Below are 23113 nucleotides of genomic sequence, written 5' to 3' on the forward strand. Positions count from 1 at the left end.
CGGCCAGACTAGAGGGTCCGGCAAGTAGAGGAAGCCAGGACTCTCCAATCAAATGCCACAAACTTCTTGACTGAAACGGACCTGGGTACTATACCCACTGGTCCGGTTTTGTGCATGATACTTGCTGGCCCTTTCGACCAGGAGTATCAATCTGGCATGGCATGGCCTGACCAAATACGAGAAGAGGGAAAAAGTATTAAGTGTTAAGCCTACAGCCCCGCTCTTTTTTCGACGTCTGGAGAGCTCGTTACCCCAAGGTGGAGAAAGGAGTAACAGCTGGCCAATGGCATGATGGTATTGTAGCAGGAATACAATTGGCTTTTAGTTACTCATTTCTCCACCCTAAAGCAACAAAGTCCTTATTGGTTTGCTTCCAGTTGTACATAATCGAAAACGGCCAATACAGCTGCGACTATGACAACCAATGCTCCAGAAGCTTCTATGGGTTGATTTCGTCCCTTAGGATGCGAACAGATGAGGTCGCTGCACCAAGGACGAGCTTATGATGAAGTGAACGTCAGCCATGCTACTCCAAGGTGGAGAAAGATACCCAGAGTACCCAATCCCCAATCATACATTGGTTTCTCTGATCCATTAGCTTTACGCGGGAACTTATACCGTACCCCTCGAAGTGGTTGTATTCATTTGTCAGATTCACTTCTCTACATCGTTGGCTACAGTAATATGTTCTATGGAGGAAAGGATCCGTGGCCTGGCTTGTTATCTCCCAATTATCTAGAGAAGCGAGGCTGGATGCCACAAACTCGCCATCAATAGCCAATCAATCTACAAGCCAGCAGAGTCACGTGCATACACCACTACGGAGTATCGTACAGAGGTTGCGGAAAGGTCATGGTATTCGTCGTGGTTCGGGTGATTCTATAAAAAACGGCCATGCATGGGCCGCACAATACAGCAGCAGCAGCAGCAGCAGTAGTAGTAGTAGTAGTATTCATTTACACTGACCCCTCGCAAAGCGATATGCAGTATACGACGACTATATATCCGGGTATGTACATATAGATTGATCCACTTTCTGACATGAACTTAGAGCCTCGTCACGGCCTATCGTGGCCAATTGCCGTTTCCATTGTTAGGCTGCCCTTATGGCGCGGCTATAGTGGAATTGCGGATGAGACGGATACGAAGTATCCGGTTTTGGCTGCATCTCTGTTAGGAACCGCGAGAATGCGGGCAAAGCAGAGGCTAAGAATCTGGACAGTGACTGAGTGACAGATGCAGTTTTGTTCCGAGTTCGTTTGATTGAGCGTTAGCTTGTCTTATTCTCGAGATGGAACGGTGACGGTTTATTGTGAAAACGAAGATGAAGATCTTCAATTGTGAGTATGGGGTTGGCGGGAAGAAAAGGTTCTTGCACTGGAGGAGTCGGTTGCGGTATAGATGTGACAGGTCGCTGGAGGACGGAAGCATACGTTGTTTGTTGGTTTTGGGGCGAGAAAGTGATGGACGGTATCGTTTGATGAGGCTGGGGAGAGTGGGCTGTTGGAGGTTGTTGAGGCTCTGGGTCTATTATGGCGGGTAGCGGATTGGAACGGCAGTCTAGGTTAGTGTTCAACCGTTCCTTCGCTATAGTAGATGTAATCGGCGTGGATTGAGTTTGAGTCTTTGTACTGGAGTCGTCTGTAGTTTGTGTACTGGAATCGGCGGTAGGAGTTGACCGTTTAGGGGAGGAGAATGCGGTGGTTAAGGGAGGGGGGTCTGTTAGGAGTTCCGAGGTGGTGTTTCAAATCGCACGAGATTATCTGCCATATGCAGTCTTCCTCGTGTAGTTGTTGCACTTCCTCGAACGGGGTGCATTGGAAGGTGGATAAGTGCTTGGTCGATTGGCAGGCAAAACAGCATGCCACATTGCTAACTCCTGAAGGTCGGTAATAGAAGCCATTCTGGGCTAGTTGGAGCGGAGTGGCCCCAGCAAGCACTATTCCTTGGAACGAACGAGCTCGGGCTGTGATGGTGGAGTAGTCGTAGGTGATTGAGACGAGAAAGTAATCCTCATCGTGAGAATCATCCTCGGCGAGAGAAAAGTCCTCAACGTTGGGGTATTCGGGTGAGATTGCGGGGTTTGCGGCTTCGAGGATGGGAGATGGGCGACGGGCTGGGGGCTCTGGAAGCTGAGGGTCCAGCCCCACCCGCTGGCTTCTCGTGGTCATCCCCATGGTCTCCGCAGGTACAGACGCGCCTTGTTCTCTACAGTAGCGACCACTCAATGGAGTACAGTAGCCCCCCCGATACAGTAGCGACCGGTCCGAATACTACCTCTATGTCCAGGTTGGACATGTACAGTACCCGAGAATATACAGTAGCGACCGCTCCGCACAATACAGCAGCAGCAGTAGTAGTAGTAGTAGTAGTAGAATTCATTTACCCTGTCCCCTCGCGAACGATATGCAGGATACAACAACTATAAATCATGGATAATGTACATATAGAGTGATCCACTTTCTGACAGGAACTTAGCGCCTCGTCACGGCCTACCCTGGCCCATTGCCGCTCCCGTTGTTAGGCTTCCCTTGTGGCGCACGACTGCGAAACCGCTGTGACGCCTCGGCGAAGTCCAATACGGCCTGAACCGTCTTCGCCCTTGAGACGGTGTCTGGCTCACCTCTCTCACCTTCGTTTGAGCCTCCTAGCAGACTCGACACGCTGTTCATCGCGTCCCCGACATTTCTTCTTAATTCTGTCCGTAAGTCTCGTAGATTTGGACATTCCAGCAACACGTGGTTGACCGTCTCCTGCGCGCCGCACTCGCATCGATCATCGTCGCGGAAGCCGAGTCTCTTGGCGTAGGTAGATAACCAGTTGTGGCCCGTGCGTAGCTGAGTGAGTAAATATGCTCGGTTCCTGGGCAGGTTCCCGTATAGTTTTCTGGTGTGCCTCGCTAGTAGCGCGCCGTCCACCTTCCGTAGGTGCGCGCCTTTGGTGCTTGAATTCCACTCCTACTCCCACTGAGTATGGATCTTGCCGCGGAGGAAGGCGTTCTCTCTCGTTAGTAGCGGCCGGAAAGGATAGGTTTTGCCCGGTTGCGCGGCTTCTTTGGCGAGTCGATCCGCTGCCTCGTTCCTAACGTTTCCACAATATCCCGGCATCCACTAGAGGCGGAGGGCCACATGCCTTGCTTGAACCTCGGTGGCTGCTTAGAGGATTGCATGGATGATTCGTTGCCCTGATCTATTTCTCACGTTCTGGGTTGCTTATAAAGCGGATCTGCTGTCGTAAAGGATTGTTGCTGTTGCTTGCCTTTGGTTTCCAACGATTGCGCGTTGGTGAGCCAATTTGAATGTCATGCTGACCGCGTAGAAGATCCCTATGAGTTCCGCTACATGAACCGACCACCGTTCCATCGACCCTACTTGCACCTGTTGAGATTCCGTTACCTTATCCTTGTCGTTGAGGGCGACGATAGCGGCTCCTAGATGACCCTTACGCCCGGAGGCGTCTGAGTAGACGACGATGTCTGACGTGTCCTTTGCGGACGCCGCCCTTTCTCTCGCTGTCTCTCGGTCGGGTTTAAGCTCAATCTCTGTGAAGGCATCCTTTCGCCACGGTGGTAGCGGGCGTGGGTTAATCGTCTCTAGTTCATTAAGCCTGTCGACGTCCATAGTCTTCAGCGCTTCTGCTAATGGGAAGCGGGCGTATGATCCGACATTGTTCCTACGGTTCTGGGCTCTTAACAGAGCACTCCAAATGGGATGGTCGCGAGGTAGAGTGTGTAGTCTCGCAATCGTACGCTGCGCTCGGTGGCGAAGGCGAAGGTGCGTGGGAAGTATATAGGCTTCAACCTCTAGGGTCGCGGTTGCTACCGTCCTAAACGCCGATAGGGTTCTGATCAGCACGGTTCTCTAGACTGTGTTTAAGTGTCGGATGTGAACTTTGTCCCTAAGCGGGTCGTGCCAGACCGTCGATGCGTAGTCAACTATAGGCGCGATATATGCTTGGTAGAGCTGTCGCATCTGCTCTGGGCGCAAGTGTCGTAGTCCACTTAAGGCGATTGTGGTCTTGGTGGCGCGCTTGATAGCCTGCTGGATATGTTCCTTCTAGCGAAGTCCCTGGTCGAACACCACCCCTAGTAATTTGGCTGTAGGCGATGGCTTAACGTCGGTCCCATCGAAGATAATTCGTCCTTCCATATGCTCTCCCCTCTTTCTGGTGAGGTGGATAAGCTCGGTTTTCTCCGCCGCGAAGTAGGATCCAGTTCTCCGTGCCCACTTTTCGATACGAGGGACATCCTCGGACTGTATCTTAGTTAAATTTTCTTGAACCGAGCCCCCCACTCTCCATCGGAAGTAGTCGTCAATGAATGCCGATGCACCTCCCTAGGAGTCGACGGGCTGGTCGACTAGGTCGGCGTTAAAGAATGCAAACAAGATGGGGGAAAGTGGTGATCCTTGAGCTAGCCCAGCATTCAATAGCAGAGCAGTCTCGGAGCGGAAGTCGTCAAACCCAATACTGGCGTGCCGGTCGCTCATAAAGCTTGCAATCCATTTTCTGGCCACAATCGGGATCCGTCTTGCCTGCAGCGACGCATCTAGGCTTGTCTTATTTACTCCGTTGAAGGCACCTTTGAGGTCGAAGGCGATTAGGGTCACCACCTTGTGCTTGTACCAGGCTTTGTCGATCGCACTGGACAGCACTAGTAGGGCTTGCTCGGTGGTCCTACCCGGCCGTCCGCCGAACTGGCTGTTTGGTAGCAGGCCGTGTTTCTCCGCCAGATAGGACAACCGTCGGGCCATCACTGCCTCCAGGAGCTTGCCAAGCGTGTTAAGAAGTGAGATTGGGCGGTAGGCACCAGGTTTTGAGTAATCAGGCTGGCCTAGTTTTCGTAGGACGATAATTTTTGCACTCCTCCACTGTCTCGGATGGTGCCCTAGCTCTACACTCGCTGTGAAGATGCTAACAATAAAGGCCTTGAGATGCCCCCAAAGCTTCTTCCAAACCAGCATCGGTAAGGTATCTTCCCCGGGCGCTGTATTCCCTTTGGCTGCTTTCAGTGATCGCTCAATCTCCGGTTCTGTGATTAGGTGCCACGGGAGTTCCGTCGCCGGTGTGGTAGGTGGGTTGAACTCGGGTGGACTCATGGCGGGGAAGAACGCATCCAGGAATGTCTTCGCTTTCTCTTTGTTTTGGGTGCACTCCTCCGAGCCCACTCGCAGTGCTAGGACGCAATCCCATGTCTCTCGGGGCTTCATGTATGTCGCAGCCTTCCAGAGCTTCCCTTCACCAGCTTCGTCCAGGAACTGCTTCCAGTGTGAGGACTTGGCTTTTTCGATGGTCCTCGTCCACGCTCGTCGTTTCTGCTGCATAGCTTCGAAGGCAGCCGTGGTATTAGCATACTCTCTTCCCAGCTCGGCGCAGTTTGCCTGCCACCTCCTTCGCAGTTGGTTGACTTCGACTTATTGGGTCTTAAGATCTGGCGTGAACCATCGCTTGGAGTATGGTGTGGGGCGTGTGTCGGGTGTGAACCGGTCGACCGCCTAGGCCGTTGCCGCTGTAAGGTTTTCCACTACCCGGTCGAGTGTTAGCCGGGTCTTGATCTGCTTCCATAGGTTCATCTGTCGGGCTACTTCCTCGCCGATCCTAGTCCAGTCCGCGCGCTCATACGCCTTCCTTGCTTTGGTGTTTGGCCTGCTCCGGGGTTGAAGGTTCCATTCTGAATAGGTGGCACGGTGGTCGGATCCATAGTTTTCGTGATACAGATGGCATTTGATGAGCAAGTCCAGGTTATCTGTCACCGTCTGGTCAATGGTCGAGTTCTGTCCAGGGTTGTTGAATGCCCAGTAAGTCGCCGTCCCTCGAGGGAGACAACCGTGGAGGTTGTGGGCTTGGAAGAAATCGATCAGGTCGCTGGCGTCTTCAATGAATCTAGGAGCGATATAGTTGTTGCCCCACATTGGATGGTGTCGGTTGAAATCACCGGAAACAATAATGCTCGTCGCGCGCTGCTCATTTTGTGTGGCGCTTATAATAGAGTTTTGTATCGCCGTGAGGGCTGGTAATGCTGACGAGTCGTTGCCCGTGAAAAGTGGTACTGGAGGTATGTAGACCGAAAATACCAGCGTTTGGGAGTCGGCTGTCCAGATCTTAACGGCCGCGACATCTGGGTGGTCGCATGGTAGTTGGCGATGTGATAAGGTAGAAATTCTTCGATTAACATAGAGTAAGCTGCGAAATCGAACGGCGTTAGTCAGAGTTGTAGGTCGGTATAAACGCCAGGCGCTGTGGTTGATATACGTTCGGTAGGTGGTAATAGATGGTTCCTGGATCAGCAGAACGTCCAGATCTAGGCTCTAGGGATCGTTGATCAGCGCCTCCATCCTCGGTCCCGATTTCATCATGTTCAACTGTAGGATACGGAGGTTCTTCTCTAGCATCTGGTAGGGTTGGAGGTCGATAGTATTGGGCACTCTCGATCGCCCGTAGGGTGTTCACCACTACAATCCAGACACCGGGCTCTCACTCCAGGCGGGTATCGCTCCCGCTCGTGTTGTCCTACACAGTGTCCGTATCGTGGTGTTTCCTTATATAACCACGCCAGGTGACCGAACCGTTGGCACCGGAAGCACCTCTTCTTCTTGATTTCGCGTCGTTCAACACTGGTGATGAGTTGTCCGCTGACAAGGAACCCTTTTCGAAGCATGTATTCCACTCCCTCTGGGGAATCGAACCAGATTCCCAGTGACGCGAACTTCCCTAGGGTCTTATCCTTCGCTTTCATCCAAGCTAGTTCCTCAATGTGGAAGCTGTGATCCGCTTGGTCGTTTTCCGCGATGATTTTCTCCGTCGCCTGGGCGACCCCTGTCTCAATATCAAATTCCTCCGTAGGGGTCCGGTATACGACGACCCCGAATCGTGGCTTCACTAGCCTCGTGTTATTGCCCAGCTTGTGTAGCCACTCTGTGTTTCTGCGGGCTATCTCGGCTGATTCCGTGTTCTTGAATCGAATAATGTAGCCGGTTTTGGTAGTGCCGATACCGGCTACTTGGGTGTCTTGGGTCGCGGTGTCGCTCTGCAACGCGGTACGAATATGGCTGTTGGCGGCATCGACGGGGAGATATCGTCCGAACGTGTTTCCATCGCTACTATCGTTGTCTCGTGGGTCTACAAAGGTCCTCTGGGTGCTGATTCTGACGCAATCCTGGTCTCTCTCGGGTCGTTGGGGGTTCACCAGGGAGGCGCTATTGCCGCCCTCCGCCGCGACGGCGGCCCAGGTCTTGGTTGCTGTCGCCGGGGGGTTGGTCTCGATTTGTGTCCGCAGCGCCTTCACCTCATCGTATAGCTTCTCGTTCTGTTCCTGGAGAACATGCTGGTTGTGCTTGACCTCCTGGAGTTCCTGTTGGGTTGCTGCGATGGTCGCGGTTTGGTGGTGGATGACGTCTTTCAGTGTGCCGATCAGTTTCCACACCTCCTTGGTGGTGATTCGACCGGCTGGATCCGAAGGACTGAAGGCATCTCCACTCCGGGTTCGCTTCCGGTTCTCGACGGTGGTTCTGGTTGCGAGGTCTTCCCCAGTGAAGCCGTCGGTGCTTTCTTGAGTGTTTGTGGGAGGGGCTCTCGGGCCCTCCCGCATGTGGGTCCGCCATCGGTCAGGGGGTTAGTTCCCGCTCGGTACACAACGTCGCAGTTTTATATCAGAATAATCTTAATCACAACGTCGCTCGCGCTGTACAGTCGATCCAATTGTGTAGGAAAGGTACAGTCGTCCTCTCCATGCGTACAGCTGCGCACAATACAGCAATATTCGAAATCAGCTTTACCACTACACTCTCTCGAATCCATTCCCAAACCCTGACTCAAAACACGCTAATCTAATTTTAGACCTCCCCCTGTAATCCCTGTAGGACGGTATTGTATTCGTCGGTAATATTAAATAAGTCATTGTTTTAGTACCGTAAATTCCTGTAGAATCAATTCGAATCTTTCATGCAAACAAACCAAACAAAAGATGAATCCTAAACATTCTGGCAAGATTCATCTCCCACTCTCCCACTTGTCGGTCTACTCATTACAGGCAGCCTTCGCCTACAATCGTTTGATACCCAATAGAAGGCTGCGGTGGTACCATAGAGAGGTAACCCGGTAGGAAAACATGCTTCTTGTTTCCATGATTCCTGTTAATCTACTGCGATTTTCGTTCGTTATCAGCGTATACTGTACCCGGAGAAGCTGACATGGGTCTTTCAAGGCTGTAATCGTGTGTAGAGATGTCGCAGAGCCCATATCACGTCGGTTCCATATCTCAACCCGAAGTGTTTGAGCCATGGGAACACAATTCGCTGTACGCTCCAACCCCTGGATACATTGGCAGTCCCTACGCAACGCGGTCCAACTACAGTCCCTCCTCGCCTGGTGGGCTTGAGAATCAGTCACAACCAGATACTCTCAGGCTGCTCCAGTTGTCCGAATGGGAGGATGGAAGAGATTACAACCAGGACCCGCCGACCTGTATTCACTACCGTATAGAGTGGCGAGTGGCCGTTAACAACCGGGAGGTGTCTAAGGACACGGAGGAAGACCTCGTTTTGGCTCCTAGTGCCTACTGGCAGCTGTTCTTAGAGAAGAAGCTAAGCTAGAGAAGGTCCTTCGGCGTAAAATTGCCCGCCATCGCATGGTAAGAGCTGATGACACTGCCATTGTCGTTTCAGTGAATGATCGCACACAGCGCAATCTGACTAAACGATTTGACGACACCGAAATCATTTGGAATGCCATCGAAAAGCAGCTCCTGATGTGGTCGGGTCTGTTCTCCAGTGGTAAGGAACTCACACTGAAAATCTGTTTCAACTATGTAGACAATCGTCATTCCCCTGCAGCCGTTGGTCGGAAAGTGGAGAAAAGAGGAAAATCCTCTGTCACGAGCAGGATGCTCGATGAAAGAGATGCCCAGCTGGATGCGGAGGAGGATGCCTCGGGACAAAAGCCAGTCTGGCGCAGCGTTTATAATCTTATGCGATGCGCTTCGTCGACATGCCCTGGGGGCCCCTATTGCTGGGTGGATCCAGTGGGGAAAAAAGCACTATCAACTGAAAACTCATCATTTGAGACGCCTAGTCACCTACGTCGAAAAAGGTGGTGTCTTGGACGGTCACAAGGATGTGCCGGAAACGGTACGCGAGGAATTATTCATGGAAGAGCAGCAGAGACTGGAGAAGAGCCATCGCAAAGGTGGACATATCATCGGAAATGGAGTACCGTATCCTCCTATCAATATCAATGTCCTGCCTTCGCAGTCTTCGGTCTCTGGATCTGACATTTCGGCTGCCCAAGCTGTTGACTTGAAGTCTTCAAGCCCGCTCGAGATCCCTGGATCTAGAGACGAAGCCGTCAGAGAATATAGTGAGTGGCAGGTGTCAAATGTCACTGATGACACTCTCAAGGCTGCATTTCGACAAGTCTGTGACTTGATGCTCGAGGATGGTCTTGACCTTGAGCAGGTCTACAAGGATCAAGACCCAGGATTTTTCATCGGCAAGGGAATAAAGATGGGCATTGCTCGACGTTTCGTAGAAGACATTCGGCGCTGGGTCGAAAACGTGAAGAAAGCAATCCCTATTCATGAAATAATTTAGCTACAACCTGCTTGGCGTTGGTTCGCGTGGATTTTGAAAGGTTTAAATAGATTATATGGCAACATTAAATAGTGCCTTTGAACGTGAGCTCAAACTTTGAATGTTTTTCGGGTGTCGTTGATTTGTATAACCAGAGTGCCGTTCAATGGCCCCATGCCGTATTGGAAGCCCCAGGTGAAAAGAGCTAAGAAAAGGAGCTGAACGTATATAAGACAGTGATCAATATTCAACACATCAAATATGTGCATATCCACAGGCCCGGGCAGAATGTCCACCACAGGTGGAGCCAAGTTATGCCAATATTTTGAGGTAGTGGATCATCCGAGTACTGAGTAGCTTTCCGTCTAAACGTTGCATGTACTGTACACACACACAATTCATTAACGCCCGGCGGCTGAGCCGAAAGGGCAACTATCACTAATCTATCAGTACATGCATGTTTAGGCATACGCCGTGTCTCATTGGAGCCCATACAGTATTTCCTTCGGCATTGACTTCTCAGCTTTCAATCTCATAGTTGGACCCTATGGGTTAGTATTAGTTAGTAGACTGGCTTGAAGGCGCTTCTTCAAGTGTTCAACATCCTATCTTCGGCAGTTGAAGCGCGTCTACCGTTTGTAGCACGAGGTGGTGGGTGAGTAGGGTCGGAAGAATGGGGTGGGGAGTTCTGTTCGTTGATATGTTCAAGTGGCCTCGAGTCGGCCCGTCGCAATGGCGAAACGTATAGAGGCCCGTACTGCCTCTAGGTTTAGCGTCCACTTCTGATCATCAGAAGGCTATTTTCCTCCCAGGAAGAAGGATATATTTCCTCGGTAAGTCTGGGTGCATTATAACATTTCCGTTCGGTGCGCCGTCCACTTCCGACATCGGAAGAGGAAGTGCTCCACGGTCTCTCTTGCTTATCCGCAATCGTATTCATCGGTCTCTGCTACATTAATCTGATTAAGATATCTATTAAGTCTAGCCATGCCGGTTCGGAGTTGGGCCAGTACGGTCGCTTCTTTCCACGTCAGGCGATCATATAACTACCGGGTGTGTTTGCCTGGCAGTGCGGCATCTACTCGTTTTGCGTGTCTTCCTACGTTCTCTCGCAGCTCATTGCTAGGGACTGCTTGGGACCGTGCGATATTCAATGTTGTCGACTTCATCCTCGGAACGCGTTCTTGTGGGAGAGCATCTTCTTATATTGCAGTTCTGGCCTGTTCTTTAGCCAGACCTAACAGCTTGTTGTCTGCGGTAGTAGGGATCCAGTGGAATTTGATGCTGTTTCCATTCCTCCGCATCCTGCTTATCAGCTTGTACATCTGGCAAACAAACTCCTGGCCAGACTGTCGTCGAGGGTTCCTTAGCGTGAACGCCGCCGCCTTGTTGCTTGTGAGCAACGTAATCTTGTAGTCTTTGATTCCCACTACTATTTTCAACATGTGTGCTATGGCTGCCAGCTCCGTAGAGAACGGGTTTTGCTCTGCTCGCGCGCCCAATGTGACGGAAAAGGTTTTGAACTTTAATTTCCGATTTCGAGGAGGTTGTTTCTCGATTGCGACTCCAAATCCTACTAGCTCATTCCGTGCCGAGCTGCTGACCGCGATCTGCATTAGTCCGCCCGCTTCAGTCTGAGGCTCATCTTGTCTATTAACATTGATCTGCACGCGTTCATCGTATGGGGCCAACGTGAACGGGTTGATTATTTCTAGTGTCTCTAGGTCGACGTGCTTAAGCGCGTCCGCTACGTGGTATAGTGGCGAGCGATGATATCGTCTGAACTTTCTGATCCGGTCTGTACCCCTGCGGAGAGGGTTAGTTTTAGGTAGCGTATGCATATCCGTCCACATTTTCACGGCCCGTCTCTAGAATCGGTGTTGTGCGGTGGCAATGTGGGCCTCTGCCTCCGCTACGCTGGTCGCGACCGTGAGGAACGTCCCTATAATGGCTTGTGCTCCAACTCTTTAGACTCGATTGATCGGCCCCATGGCCTTGTCCTTACACGCGTGCATCCAGATATTGGAGGCGTAGTCCATAACCGGCGCCACCGTTGATGTAAATAACTGCCGCGCTGTTACTAGGGAGAGGCCCCGAAGTCGCCGAAGCTCTATCGCTGCCTCTAGGCCCTTGGATGCGGCCCTCGCAATATATTCCTTGTATTTCAGTCTCGTGTCTATCAATAAACCCAGGATCTTGACGTGGTCTTTGGGCACAACCGTCTGCCCCTTGATGATAAACGACTTATGGTCTGATTTACGCATCTTGGGAGCGAAATGTATGATAGCTGTCTTCTCAGCCTCAAAGGTCGCCCCGCTTCTCCTTTCCCAGTCGAGCGCTTTATTGATAATTGCTTCGATTTCTTCCCGGTTACTCTACGCGGTTGGTCCGGTCACCCACGCGGTAAAATCATCCACGAAAGCAACCGCACCGCCTTGGCTGTCAATCTGCCGTTATACAAGATCTGCGTTGAAAAATAGGAACAGGATAGGAGACAGGGGTGAGCCCTAGGGGAGGCCAGCTTGTGGCAATCTTCGAGCCTTAGAAAGTTGCCCGTTGATTTGGATGGTCGCTATTCGCTCAGAGCAGAATGCCTTAACCTACCGTAGCAAGTCATCTGGTATGCCTCGCGCTTTCATCCTCTGGATCAATCGTTTCTTACACACTCCGTTGTAGGCCCCTTTCATATCGAAGCTGATTAAGCTCAACACTCGTCGGCCACGCTATGCTACGTAGATCTGCTCTTGAAGAAGCACTAGCGCTTGCTCTGCGGATCGCTGCTTTCGGGCACCGAAGTGGCTGGTAGGGAGTAATCCGTGCGTTTCCACCGCGTGTGAAATCCTCTCTGCAACTACTGATTCGAGTATCTTGCCTAATGTCGCTAGGAGTGAAATTGGCCTCCACGCCTTCGTAATGGTGTAATCCTCTTTGTTCGGCTTCTTAAGCGGTATGATCTTCGCGTGTCTCTATTGTGTCGGCAACGTGCCTTCTCCTAATGACGCCTGGAATAAATCGAGAACCCTATGCTTGACAGTCGGCTATGTCATCTTCCAAACTACCGCCGGTAGACCGTCTTCACCCGGTGCCTTCCATGATTTAGCAGTAAAAAGCTGTCTTTCGATCTCTTCCATGCCAACCGTGGGCATCCTCACTGGTTCTCTCTATGGTCTCGTCCCCTCGTCTTCAATCCCGTCCGGCAGAGGGGGAAAGAACTTGGACAACAGCTCTTCTGCTTGCTCCTTATGGTTAGCGGTGGTGGTCCTATCTGCTCTGACGAGTTGTGGTAGCTTCCCGAATGCCGCGTCTTCTCCCGATTCCAGGTACTTAGCGGCTTTCCAGATATTCTCGTTGTCTGCGAGAAACTCATTCCAGTGCTTTTTCTTTTGCTTGCGGATGGCATCATGGTATTGCTTTGCCGCATCTTGGGCCATCTTTTCGAGCTTAGGTATTTTCCGCCCCGCCCGTCGCTCCGAGCGAGCCCGATTGCGCTAGTATGTGTATATGTGACGGAGTTGTGTTAGGTCGGTTGTCCACTACCGCTTCGCGTGTCGCGATGGTTTCGCTCTTGGAGTTAAGGTATGCACTACATCTGAGACTGCGGACATCAGTCGGTCGGTTTTCTGCTACACTGTGCCTTCCGACGGAGTGGTGGCCAGGGTGCTCGCGATTCTAGTATTAATCTCTTTCTATGGCGCGTTCTTCAGACGAAGTCGTTCCTGATGCTTCGGGGCTGACCACGGTGCATCGAATATAGTCTCGATCGTCCGGTGATCGGAGCCGTGCTTAGTCCCGTGTATTACACACTTGGTCATTAGGTCTGCTAAATTGTCGGAGGCTAGGACGAGGTCAATTGTAGACTTGTAGTCCCCATACTGTCCTTCGCTATGCCATGTTTTCGTGCCTCGTTTGAGTAAGCTACTAAGAGCGAATTTATTCATAAGGTTAATGGTCGGGTCTGCTTCGCCCTGTCTTCCGAAGGACACCTCGTCCGCGCCCTAGAGTTGATTATGGCGGTTGAAGTCTCCCATAATAATGATGTCCACCACAGCGCCCGTGTCTCGCCGTACCTTTATGATAGCCTTTCTAAGGTGATCACATGCGTCGATCAACGCAGAGACTTCCCCGCCTTCTACGTAAACTGATGCTATAAAAATCAGTCGTTCGGGAAGCCGAATCACGGCCGCTGTCAGATCCGGCGACTCTATCCGCACTTGCTCCGCTTCCACGTCCTTATTTATCCAAAGCATGCTTCGGATCGCCCATCTACCTTCCCTCTAGGTGGAGGGAACTATCTTCGTCCATTTGTGGTGTCCTATCGGGGTGGTCAAGAGTCGTCCCTAAATCCTCCTCGCCTAGGGTTCCTAAATCGCTAACACCACTACGTCCTTAGTTTGTTCGTCGTTCATTAAGCTTTCATACACGGCACCCTACTTCCTCACATTCAATTGGATCATTCGAAGTTTCTTATTCATGGCGTGGTGGGTAGAGCTTCCGGCAATTCTTGCTAAACGATTCATGTGGCCCACCGTATGGAACACACTTTGGGACCTCTTGATCACAGCGACTATAATGATGGCCCTCCGTGGCGCATTTTGCGCATTTCTGGGTCTTCTTATATTGGAATGCCTTATAACCAATCTCCTAGCAGTTGTAACATTGCATCGGTCGTGGCCGATATTTAAAGACGCTGGTTGTCCCGGATTCCCCTCCAACGTGGAAGTATCCGTCGGCTAATAGCCTCCGCGCGTCACTACCCTTGGTGAGGTACACGACCATTGACCTATATGGCTTCGCGGCCTCCTTACTGCTAAGCCACGTTATCCTGGCGACTGTAGTTTCATTTTCCTCACCTAGGGCTGCGGCTGCTCCTACCAGCATGTCATGGTTTTCATCCAGTACTGCAGACTTCTTGACGCTGTCGACCTTAAGCGGGTATAGCTCGTCCCGGAGCACCCGGGCTCCCGTTCCGATCTTTTCTTCCGCCACTTTCTTGACCAGCTGGTGCTCGGCTTCATCGCGACATACGATCCTAATCCGGTTGGGGTCTCTTGGACTGACAGTAACCGCGCGACAGCGCCAGTGAGTGTGATCATCCATCGTTCGGACCTCTTTCTCGATTGTGGCCCTGATTGAGCCTGCAGATTTCCTCTCGTTTTCACTTTCGGTCATCTTCGAGGTGTCTATCGTGCAGTACAAAGTTTCGGTGAAGGTGGTCGGTGTCGTGTTCAGCGTTGACAGGGTCCGTATGTTGCTTGGGTAACTGGTTGGGGGAGTGCGCGCGACATCTGCATAGGACGGGGAACTCGTGGGAGCGGGGGCGCTGATTTCCTCACGTAAAGATTGAATCTCGCGGAGAATCGCATCATGGTTGTTCGGGGAGCACGACTCGGGGTGGGGTTGAGGGGTCGCGGGTCTATCTGCCAGGGTCTGTAGCTCGTGCCGAACTTCTGCAAGGGCGGCGCTAAACTCTTCTTTGAGGGCGGTAAATTCTTCTTTGACTTTTTGAAGCTCTTCCTTATGTAATTCGTCTCGCTGTCTGATCTCCTTCCTGAGTTTGACAAGTTCCTTCAACAGTTCCGACGCGTTCGGGTCCTCGCTCTCTGTTGATGATTCCGAGGCTACCGCTTCACGCTGGGCCACTGGCTTGCCCTGGGTCTTCTTCCGCTGAGAACGCGCGTTGCTTTGTTCGATATCGAGTTCTTGCTCCTGGGCATAATTGTTAGGCGGTCTGGTGGAGCGCCTCGGTCTCAGTAATCGGGGTGGTGAATTTTCGTGTTCGTCGCGGTCAGGCGGTTCAGGGGTTCGTGTCTCGGCCCGTCCCGTCATTTTCGCTCCACAACAATTAAGAGATATTCAGTCACAGATTGGTACCGGCGTTCTCTCTACCTGTCCCCTCGCGAACGATATGCAGGATACCTTTTCACAGGCCTGTACAGTCGGTCATTGGTCCATGTACTGTACAGTGCGTCCCGAAACTGGCGCACCCACCTACACTCTTCGAGAGATTCTCTAACCTTCCGCCAAAAGACCCTAGTCTATATTAGGAATAATCCCTGACTATCAATATCCCTGTTATGGGTCTTAATACCAGGACTTACGCTTATTGAAATACAATGCTTTGTCTCGTAACTGTATTGGCGATGCAGCTGATCTAGAATTTACAACTAGAATATGGGGACCTGTGGGATTGACGCCGAAAATGACCGCTTTTGAGGCCAGAACGGCTGAACGGCTGCCTTTCCACCCGTAACTTTGGATGCCCCAGCCGCTCCTTGACCGCCCACTGTCCTGTAACACCACTATTCTGCACCCGCCCAGCACTTTTAGTCATCCTCCGGTCCTGATGTAGACGCTGGACTTACACAGTTGTTCCCCTCGTTTCCACTGGCGACCAAAACGACGTCGAAAATGGCTCCCCTTCAGCTAAATTTAAGTCCCCTCCCTTTTCGTCCAGTCCATTTGAGCGCCTATAAGATGCTTTGCCTTCCCTCCCTTCCGGTGTCCTTGCACCTGCCATTCTCTCATCCTCGTTGCCCACGCCTCGAGCCGACCTCGGCGTTGTCGTTTCCCACAATGCAAACTTTCCACCCTGGTTCTTGTATCTGATCTCCTACATGGCACCTACGCCTGTACATCCGGCTCAAACTGATGGGCACCAATACTGGACCGATCCCATTCTTTGCGAGGAAACTCGAGCCAGACTGGAACATTTTCGCAGTCTTAGATGGCTCCCTCCAAACTTTAAGCCAAAGACCTTAGAAGGCATCGCTGTCGTCGAACGTTATTGCCGGAAGTGAGTGCTCACTTGGTCGGGAAAAGTCTTGTGGCTGGGAATAACACATGAGAATAGGTATTGCATTCAATCGAACGAAGATTATGTGGACTTCCTTCTTTTAGAGGACCAGACGATCTACACGAACTTTTTTGATTGGATGTTCAAAACATCACGAAAGAAACTACTTATTCATTCATATGATGAATACTGGCGCCGCCTTTGTCAATACTTCGAGCTATTCGCCCGTCGCCGCGTCGGTGAGGATGCCCGTCAACAGATGCGACGAGTAAGTTATATCCTGTATGTCCCTAAACAGAGTATGCTTACATTGAAGTTTCTCGCAGGTGTTTCCCCAGCCGAGCGCAAAATTCCCCGACGAACAAAGGACAAAAATACTCCAGATGTGGATGCTTTTGGTGTGATTTACCGGCATCACTGGGCCCATTCGAGATTTTTTCGTCACGGGAGCATGATTGTTCAGTTTGCTACAGTCCAGCTCTGGTCCGCCATTACAGGTACGCGACCTGGTGTCTTGCTTCCTCAAGACACATCGCCTGGTAATCCAGTTTTGGGTAAACGCAAACGGGATGACACCTTCCAGAGTGACCTTCCAAAGCACATTTCCTTGAAAGATCTTCCAGACTCGGTCTGCTATCGCGATATCGAACTTTTCTACCTGAAAGACCTTCAAGGTAAACGTGATGTCCTCCGTGCCATCATCGAGTTTCGCAATCTCAAAGGTCGACCGGAAGGCGACCTACAGTGACTGGACACAAGTTTCTGCATCGTCGGGCCACACCTCCCTGATTATATAATATACTGTCAGTCAAAAACCTGCATGAATTCATACGTCAAGTGATTAGGGTTCGAAAGAGCACCTTTTATGTCTCCGACATAGGTGATAACTTTCGTTGAGATTGGGGGACGTGAAAACACAGTGATTGAAATGCTAGTGTCACAATTGACGGACCAATCTGTGCCACAATAACCGAGACGTCTCCTAAGATACCGCCCTCATGAATAGGGGACACATTTATTGGATACTCTTCACTGTTGAGGCTTGTCACGTCAAATTGATATCCGATCCGAGTCCAAGGACCATTCCAATACAGCGAGGCCATTCGGTCGTTATCGCGGTGTAAATCCAAATTGGCTTCCACTCCCAATCTGTAAGCTCACACTATGAAGATTATGCGGATCATTCTGGATATTTTCGGGACCGAAAACTTCATCAGAACAATTAAGTACAGTATTATCACTAGACGAGAGCGTCGGCAACCCCAAGCTATAGGTCCCAACATCAAAACTGGTGTAGGGAGGTTGTATGTCGGTAGCAGTGCGAAGGGTGGGGTCATACGTGCCACTCGGAAAGTCTGTCCAGTCATCTGAGAGAGTACCGAGACCAGCCGAGTCATACACATCAACAGGGAGATTCAACAAATTTTCTTCATGTGTCTGCTGGGAAGCCACATTGGTTGTACTCGTGGTACTCGTGGAGAGCACTGGCGACAATGCCGCAGGAGTGACGTCCGTCTTAGCCAACTCAGCAGGAATCTTATCAAAGCTGGGTAAGACCGAAGGAAGGAATGCGGAGGTTCCGTCCGAGTTCCCTAGATCAGGCAAAGGTACCATAGGAAAGGAGCCAAACTGTGGAACACCTTGTTGAAGATAAGAATGTTGCGATATGTTCCAGAACTGTGGCGAAGGATCTCCAGGCCAGGCTAGGTTCGCATTTGACAGGACACTTTGGCGCTTTGTTGAATTGCCGAAGCCACTGTAGGAGGTTTCATTATTCAAAAGTGCAGCCTGCGCCGGGAAAAGTCTGTTTCCAGAGTGAAAGCCGTTGTCGGATGACGAACAAACAACGTTCGATAGTAAAGCAGGGTACGGCATCCCGGAGGCTGACAACATGTCGTTGGGTTCAGCGTTAAGCTTATTACTATTATCCTGGGGAAAGTAAGCGTAACCCCTAGCTTGTCGATCCGACGGGGTCCTCACGAGCTTCGACATGGAAGCAGGCTGGGACCGAGGCCGTTCCACCCTTGGGGCAGGATTTGGAGTACGCTCTTTCTTTAGCGCACAGATGCAGCGCTGTCCATGAATGCAGCCACATCGTTGATGATTATTCCCTATCGAATTTTATGAATATCGAGTTGAGTTATTGCCGCTGGGGTGCTCACTTCTGAGGTGTTGCTCACCAGCGTATTGAAAGTTGTCCTCATCGTAAACGTTCTTACCACACTCGCACTTTATGTGAGTAGTGTGTGACTCGCGTAGACCGCGACAGTGAGCACATTGAGTGATTGGTCGCCCTTTTTTCCCGATACGAATCAAAGGCCGGTCAATTCAAAGATCAGTTTTCGGTTCACTGGATAAGTTGCACGCACATTCCATCTTCGACTTACCATGGTGGTGACAATTGCTGACGCGGTGACCCCGCACGCAAGCTTCACAAGCCCATTTTTCTCCATCAAGCAACATTGCGGCGCTCAGTGACGAGAGGCTATACGCACACCACAAGTTTGAATGTTTTCAAGAGTGGGTATTGGTTGGCCACACTTCTGCCAAGTTGTACTTTGCGGGATTCGGCAGGTACGAAAAGTTTGCCTACAGTTCAGCAAACATGGCAATGTAGGGCAGTTTCACAATACGCGAAGCGACGTCACAAAACTTGTTCCTGCATATAGGTTGTAATCGTCAGTGTCATAGTTATCGTTGGTCAGGTATCAGTACTTCAAAAGGGATAGTCACCTATTGCCCCTTACTCCGATGATGTCCTAGTAGTGCACTTGTACACTCCGCTGTCTTTACGCACGAATTACTTACTCGGTTCGATGTGGCAAGACCATGTAGTGCACGATGATTGTGCTGTCCAGAATTCCTGATAAGCGCTAGCGTTCGAGCAACTGTATGACGTAATTTTACGCACTAATGTAAATATGGCTGGCTGTCTTTCTGATTGGTTCAAGCACCGAGATGGATTATGTTCTAGCTTTTAGGTTGTTTTATAGATACTACAGCCAGCTATGTAATATAAGTAGTAGTTAAAAACGGTAGCTTATCACTCGTATCCACAGCTTAAGGCTCCTCGATCAGTCCGGACTTATAGTGTTCAGTTTTAGACCTTATAACTGCCCGCGAGCCACCGACATAATGATCCGCTAGCGCAATGGCAAGACACGGGCCAGTTAACCCAAGGAAGCGAGGGTACATTCAGAATTAATATACACGTCCGATCAGTGCCATTCGCCACTGGACATAGCTTTCCACATGCCCGGGTCATTAATCATGGATACCAAGGAGCTCCATATTTGGGTTACCTATTGATTAGCTCAAACAAAATATCTGCGCCTTCGTTATTGATGCGCGCTTAGTGCGTAGAATTACGTCGTAGCGGTCGCGGTCATTCTCAGCTTTGATGGTAAACTCAAATATAAACCCACCTAGGTACTTTGGCCAATCATCAAGAACCTTCCCGTTTGCCTACTTGCTCTCTATGCGCGATTAGTGCGTAAAATACATAATACATTTACTCCGGTACTCCCTTTCTCCACCCTGGAGTACTGGGCCCTCGCAAAACGTGATACCATCCTCAATACGTCCGTCACTGATCACCAGGTTGTCCACGAGGAGAACGTTGAGTCCCTTTCAATGGCTGAGGACGACAGTAATTGGGTATTCGAGGAAGTCATTGGCTAGTGCACTTTTAGATTTGGTGCTGGTTCCCGAAACTCTTCATCGATAAGCACCGCCACGCTAAAATACGCCAAAGTACCACAGTCCCATGTCTTGGCAGTTCCAGAAACCGCCGAAGAGAGAAAAGTGATAGACATAAATAGGAATTAGTGGGAAGAATGGTATCAATCGACAATTACAGGGAACGCATGTACAACCATTTTGCCGGAAGCGTTCAGCAGTGATGAAGCAAATCTGCCGAGCTTTGCTCCTGCGGCAAATTGACTTCGAAAATAGCCATTGGGGAACCGGATTTCACTCTTTACAGGATTTCAGATGATAGGAGATTAAACCAGTTTAGTTAGGAAGGCTGCTGTTGTACGCATATTCCTATAATGCATCAAGTATCTAATGAACCCGTAAACATGCGCTGCCAGTAGAGCATACTTCACTTATATTGTGCGTGGATAGAAGCAGATCTAGCCAAGAAAACATAAAGACGGAGAGTTGCAATCAGCGGCACACTATGAAAACACGACCAGTGCATTCAGCACAGTACCGAGAGCGACTAAAATTCCAAAAAAGTTTGCAATATATGACGGTGCAGTCCCGGATATGGCTGGTGTAGTTGGATCTGAGTTATTACCTTGCCGGATCAAACTATCGAGCTGATCTTCGCCCTCTACTAAGACCAGCGCCATTCCAGACTATATAGACAAACGTAAGCGATTGCCCGCCAATGGAGAGAGTGAAAAGGGGAGTTGACAGACCACAATATGCCACTGGATATGGCAATGAAGTATCCATGCGCCCGGGTTATCGGTGATATAGCTATTGCATGATTAGCCATTAGGCTTGACAAATTTTTGCTTGCAGGTTAGGTTTAAACTCACCGAATTGCTAGCCATCCTGATGGTGGTAAATTCGCGGTATCCCTGTACGGAGGGTCGTCGAGGTTAATAAGGGACGACGGCGCTTCTGCGACCGACTGGTAAGGGAATGAGCCACTGCCAGAACCTAGAACCCAGAATTTATGGCCATGAAGGTGCATTGGATGGCCCATCTAATACATGTCAGCGACTGTACGTGCGCGGTAAAAAGTAGCGTAGGGGGTCACACCGTATCCATCGAGGAATTTGCCACATTCATAACGATATCGACGGTCGAATTCGTCGGTAAATGGAGGGTGGTGTTCGAATTCCATCCATCTGACCTGTTACCGTAGATGATTGGGATCGTTGGTTCAGTATACGGATACTGGTCCACAACCCAGGTGACAATGCCGGTCTGATTGATATTGAAGAACCGAGTGACATCGGCAACTGTAGTGGGAGGTCTATTACCCTCAAACGGTGCCAGACGTGATTCTACCAGTTCATTGGCCCCTTGTGTAGCGGATCCGTTAGTCAACATCCAAACAGACATTGGATCAACCGAGATATCCTGTGTATCGTTTCCGGTGGTCTACCCAGTGTGTTAATAGCAGCGATGTGGGATTAGAAGCTTTGATCCACTGACATTATAGGACACTATTGCCTGGCCTTCCAAGACCTGCTGCATATCACCATTCGGATAAGTAGCGAATCGAAGGTAGTAGTTGCCGGCAGGCTGGTCAAGCTTTATCATCACAGAATATCGTTGGCCGAGAGCGATTTCAAGAACCTGTCAAGGTTAGAGGAAGGTAGTTTAATAACCATGGAAAGACGATATCTTACCTTAACCTCCTGCAGGGTCACATAGAGTCCGTCTGCAGCATAGACATGCATTGAATGACTGTCAAGAGAGACCTTAAGGTTGCTAACAGCTCCAGAATTCACAAGGTTGAGGGCAAGCCATCCTTGAGATACATTTGCGTTGACCACTAACTGTTGTGATGTTGTGTTCACACATGTCTCTGATGGCAGCGAGTTGATATCGTATCCCTGCCTGAACATCATAGGTGGCATGCAGCCCCGAGGGCCCAACCTCATTGACTCGCCCATGGTGTCGGACTCGCCCATGGTGTCTGAGCTGGGCATAGTCATCCCGCCCGTTGTGGACATGGTTGACTCTGACGGGTTGGTTGTGCTCATTGGAGGCATGGACATCTGGCCGTGGGGGTTGTCATCGGCGGGATCTTCCATTCTTCTCGCCATCGTTGGCATTTGCATTACCGATGTGGCCATTGTCGCAGTAGGGTTGTGGTGTGTGGCATTGACTTCGTCCGTCAGGCCCAACCCCGGGCCTGCATCGAGCATATACTTTGGCAGGCATTCTACCCTTCCCAGGCCATTGGCCAGAATACTGTCAACACAGTTGGGGAAGGCACCTGTTTCGAGGTACCGGCTAAAGATTGTGTCCGACAGATCGTGTGTCCAGTCATTCAGGAGGATAGATACCGCATCCCTCTCAGCCTGTAGCAGCTGTTCACGCTCAACTCTGCTTGCAGCCATGTCTTCAAACGGTCGACGACGAGAGGGTGCTGGTCGGATCATGAGTGGGCCCCGTATAGCATCGTTGTAGTATGCGCGGAAATGCGAATGATACCAGTAGAACCCATACTCGTCTTTCACGGAAAATCTGTACGTAAAATTTCCTCCAGGTGGTATTTGGTGCTACAGACCCAGGTTAGTGACGACTGTCTTCAGTGCTTGAAGGGTGATAGAAGGTAGTAGTGCGCACCTGTGTTACTCCTGGGACCCCATCCATGTCTGGCGTTCCACGCTGTAGTATCCCTGGATTAATGTGCTTAGTTAAGCCGCCACGTATACTCTGACGATAACATACCATGCCAATGGATAGTAGTGCTAACTGGCAACTCATTGCGAACGAACACCTCCACATCATCCCCTTCGTCAACTTCAATCATCGGACCGGGCTGCTGTCCATTGATTACGTAGACTTCACGGAAGTACCCATCTATCGGTAACTAAGATTAGCGTCTGACGAAGGCAAGGAATCAATCTGCAAACCTGGGCTGCGCTGGGCGCTATGAACGGTGAAGTTGAACGTTCGTAGGGAACCAAGAGCAGCTTGTACTGCAAGAAGGGTGCATATTGCGCGGAGCTGGAATGCAAAGCCTGGCATTTGGTGGAAAAAGATAATTATGAAGAGTTCGATG

At 50.6% G+C, this 23113-nt stretch overlaps 7 protein-coding genes across 7 annotated transcripts; 2 read left to right on the forward strand and 5 right to left on the reverse strand.

Annotated features, from left to right (window-relative positions):
- Positions 1 to 1682: 1682 nt before the first annotated feature.
- N7525_009131 (uncharacterized protein) lies at positions 1683 to 2177 on the reverse strand (the record flags this gene model as incomplete). The annotated part of the gene is made up of 1 exon (XM_061214606.1): positions 1683 to 2177. One exon carries the CDS (start codon positions 2175 to 2177, stop codon positions 1683 to 1685), a length of 495 nt encoding a protein of 164 aa, XP_061069037.1.
- Positions 2178 to 2492: 315 nt separating this feature from the next.
- N7525_009132 (reverse transcriptase) lies at positions 2493 to 5321 on the reverse strand (the record flags this gene model as incomplete). Its single annotated transcript, XM_061214607.1, has 3 exons — positions 2493 to 2957; positions 3396 to 3860; positions 4896 to 5321. The coding sequence occupies 3 exons, from the start codon at positions 5319 to 5321 to the stop codon at positions 2493 to 2495; spliced, it is 1356 nt and encodes a 451-aa protein (XP_061069038.1).
- A 171-nt stretch (positions 5322 to 5492) lies between these two features.
- Positions 5493 to 7585, reverse strand: N7525_009133 (exonuclease/endonuclease/phosphatase family protein; the record flags this gene model as incomplete). Its single annotated transcript, XM_061214608.1, has 2 exons — positions 5493 to 6180; positions 6582 to 7585. The coding sequence occupies 2 exons, from the start codon at positions 7583 to 7585 to the stop codon at positions 5493 to 5495; spliced, it is 1692 nt and encodes a 563-aa protein (XP_061069039.1).
- Positions 7586 to 8219: 634 nt separating this feature from the next.
- On the forward strand, positions 8220 to 8588 carry N7525_009134 (uncharacterized protein; the record flags this gene model as incomplete). Its single annotated transcript, XM_061214609.1, has 1 exon — positions 8220 to 8588. The coding sequence occupies one exon, from the start codon at positions 8220 to 8222 to the stop codon at positions 8586 to 8588; it is 369 nt and encodes a 122-aa protein (XP_061069040.1).
- A 297-nt stretch (positions 8589 to 8885) lies between these two features.
- On the forward strand, positions 8886 to 9584 carry N7525_009135 (uncharacterized protein; the record flags this gene model as incomplete). The annotated part of the gene is made up of 1 exon (XM_061214610.1): positions 8886 to 9584. The coding sequence occupies one exon, from the start codon at positions 8886 to 8888 to the stop codon at positions 9582 to 9584; it is 699 nt and encodes a 232-aa protein (XP_061069041.1).
- A 7882-nt stretch (positions 9585 to 17466) lies between these two features.
- N7525_009136 (uncharacterized protein) lies at positions 17467 to 18249 on the reverse strand (the record flags this gene model as incomplete). Its single annotated transcript, XM_061214611.1, has 1 exon — positions 17467 to 18249. One exon carries the CDS (start codon positions 18247 to 18249, stop codon positions 17467 to 17469), a length of 783 nt encoding a protein of 260 aa, XP_061069042.1.
- Positions 18250 to 20537: 2288 nt separating this feature from the next.
- Positions 20538 to 23079, reverse strand: N7525_009137 (uncharacterized protein; the record flags this gene model as incomplete). Its single annotated transcript, XM_002560310.1, has 9 exons — positions 20538 to 20720; positions 20784 to 20844; positions 20907 to 21076; positions 21133 to 21477; positions 21532 to 21675; positions 21729 to 22607; positions 22675 to 22727; positions 22780 to 22911; positions 22965 to 23079. 9 exons carry the CDS (start codon positions 23077 to 23079, stop codon positions 20538 to 20540), a joined length of 2082 nt encoding a protein of 693 aa, XP_002560356.1.
- Between the last annotated feature and the right edge of the window lie 34 nt (positions 23080 to 23113).

This window comes from Penicillium rubens (assembly GCF_028828025.1).
Source record: "Penicillium rubens strain IBT 27055 chromosome Unknown utg000003l_segment0_segment0, whole genome shotgun sequence".
Classification (NCBI taxonomy): Eukaryota; Fungi; Ascomycota; class Eurotiomycetes; order Eurotiales; family Aspergillaceae; genus Penicillium; species Penicillium rubens.